At 48.1% G+C, this 2,213-nt stretch overlaps 1 protein-coding gene across 1 annotated transcript in view; it reads left to right on the top strand.

Annotated features, from left to right (window-relative positions):
- The window catches only part of EMH_0071500 (selR domain-containing protein, putative), a gene marked incomplete at both ends in the record, with an annotated part of 1,774 nt that extends 1,119 nt beyond the window's left edge, over positions 1–655 (top strand). Inside the window, 3 exons of the mRNA XM_013499109.1 lie at positions 3–84; positions 274–376; positions 547–655. Coding sequence (XP_013354563.1) covers positions 3–84; positions 274–376; positions 547–655 — 294 coding nt within the window. The remainder of the gene's footprint in view (positions 1–2; positions 85–273; positions 377–546) is intronic.
- Positions 656–2,213: the final 1,558 nt, after the last annotated feature.

The raw sequence follows: 2,213 nt of genomic DNA, 5'->3' as shown, positions 1-2,213 counted from the left end.
GCGGATGTCTCTCTCCTCTCTTTCCCGCCAGCAGCAAATTCAAATCCGGCTGCGGCTGGCCGGCGTTTGATAGGGCGTACAAAGGTAAACCCTAAACCCTAAACCCTAAACCCTGCTGTTTTCTCGGGTCCTCGTGGTTCGAGATGAAAGTGCATCAACAGACTGCAGACGCCAGTGAACGGAACCCTGGGGATGCGCGGTTTGGGGCCTAGGGTTTTCGGGGGTTTAGGATTTAGGGTTTAGGGTTTAGGGTTTAGGGTTTGGCTGTTGCAGGCAAAGTGAAGGCCGTATTAGACCTGAGTGGAGGCATGAGGCGCTGGGAGATCATCTGCAGCACCTGCGGGGGCCACTTAGGCCACGTCTTCAATGGCGAACGGTCTGTGCAAACCCTAAACCCTAAACCCTAAACCCTAAACCCTAAACCCTAGGTCCGGCAAGTAGCTCCATGAAACAGTTGATAGCTCACTCCAATACTCTTTTCTGAGCGCGTAGTAGGGTTTGTTGAGGGTTTAGGGTTTGTTGAGGGTTTAGGGTTTGGCTTTGCAGCTTCACGGATACCAACGAGCGCCACTGCGTGAATTCGTTGTCGATAAAATATATGGAGAATGAGCCGTCTCCTCCCTTGGAAACTGAAGTGCTAAACCCAGAGAAATAAATATTAAACAAACAAACAGCCACTGCTGCAGGCGTGCAGGTGTACATACACCTCATGCTGTACCCTACACCGGGCTGAGCAGAGGCCCCCTTATGAGTATTGTTTTTTCGCGTTTTGTTTAGGTGATAGCATGTTAAGAATTTCTATGCAGTATTAAATTTGTTATGCTGCATTTTCAGCAACCCGAATGTGAGGGCTGGGGTTGTGCATCTAGGGTTTAGGGTTTAGGGTGTTTTGCGGTGGCGCTGGCAGCCAGTGTCCGCCGGGGTTCTAAACCCTAAACCCTAAACCCTAATATTTTTTCATGTGTTCTGACTTCGGTGAAGGCCTAGGGGCTACGGGCTTATAGGGTTTAGGGTTTGCCTGCATGAGCCTCCAAGCAGCTGTCCTTTCATTCGTGGCTCAGTTATACTCCGAGAGCAAATCGCTGCAGAAAACAAAAACGAGAATAAAGATAGCAACAACTACGTAAAGTGAAGAATTAGTTTGAAGCTAACTGCAGCAACAGCAGCGACTGTAAGGGGTAGAGAGGGCAGCAAGGTTTCCCCGTAGAGATAGATATACTGGTGTTGTGCTATGTTGGCTGTTGACGGCGAACAACACAGTATCAATACATCGAGCCGAGTCGACTGTGAAACAAACAAATACCAACAGAGCTCATCGTTGTACCTGCAGTGCCGCCCGTCTATACAGCATTTTCTGCTTGAAGATGAAACAGCTATTTCTACTGCTCGGCTACTGCGGGGAAACTAAAGGGTTAGCAGTTGTCTACAGTGTTAGCACAGGCATCAAGTATGTGTGCTTGCATGCGGGGTTGCCGTGAAGCACTCGTTACAGCTAGCTGTGCAGCCACTCAGAACAGGGGCCCCCACTATACTCTCCACACCAGCCTCGTGCCCCTGGGCCCTCCTACATGTGTATACCTCGTATGGTGATGAAGCAGATGGGCGCTGATAGCATCTGTAGCTCTTGCGGGGTAAACACATTGAAGACGAAAGTACACTGCATCATATTTGGTCAACCAGCAAAGCTTGAGGTCTTCATATAATAAATTGTTTTCGCTGTAAGAATATCTACGGCTATAAGATGGAGTTCCGATGGTGTGTGTTGTCGTTCTACTGTGACGAGGAATCTGACCAGTGGTCACATCAATGGTGTAAGGTTTCAGCTACGCGTGTAAACAGCAAACAGCTGTACACACAACAGTACCAACTCCATACACACACAAATACACTACACTCCTCTACTCCGTCAGCACAGGCCCTCGTCCTGCTGCGCGCAAGAAGGCTACAGGGGAGAAGCAGATTACAGCTGTTTAGGGGGAGCTGCTGCAGTGTATATAAAGTGAGCTATCGTCGTCAACTGTAAGCAGGGGTTCAACTATCTCGTTGGTGTTGACGGTACGAACAAAATGTTTACAATATATGTTTTTTTGCAGCTCCTGTTGCTTTATTTATTATATATTATTTTATTTTGTTGTGTAATTCATTATATTAATTCCTTATGTTTACAGGCCTCGGCTACGATCGAGGACCGGCGCAGCGGTGTGTACACATGC

This window comes from Eimeria mitis, genomic scaffold (genome assembly GCF_000499745.2).
Source record: "Eimeria mitis Houghton genomic scaffold, Emh_scaff4003, whole genome shotgun sequence".
NCBI lineage: Eukaryota > Apicomplexa > Conoidasida > Eucoccidiorida > Eimeriidae > Eimeria > Eimeria mitis.
Note: the sequence above shows the minus strand (reverse complement) of the source record. Positions and strands in the feature narration are given on the sequence as shown.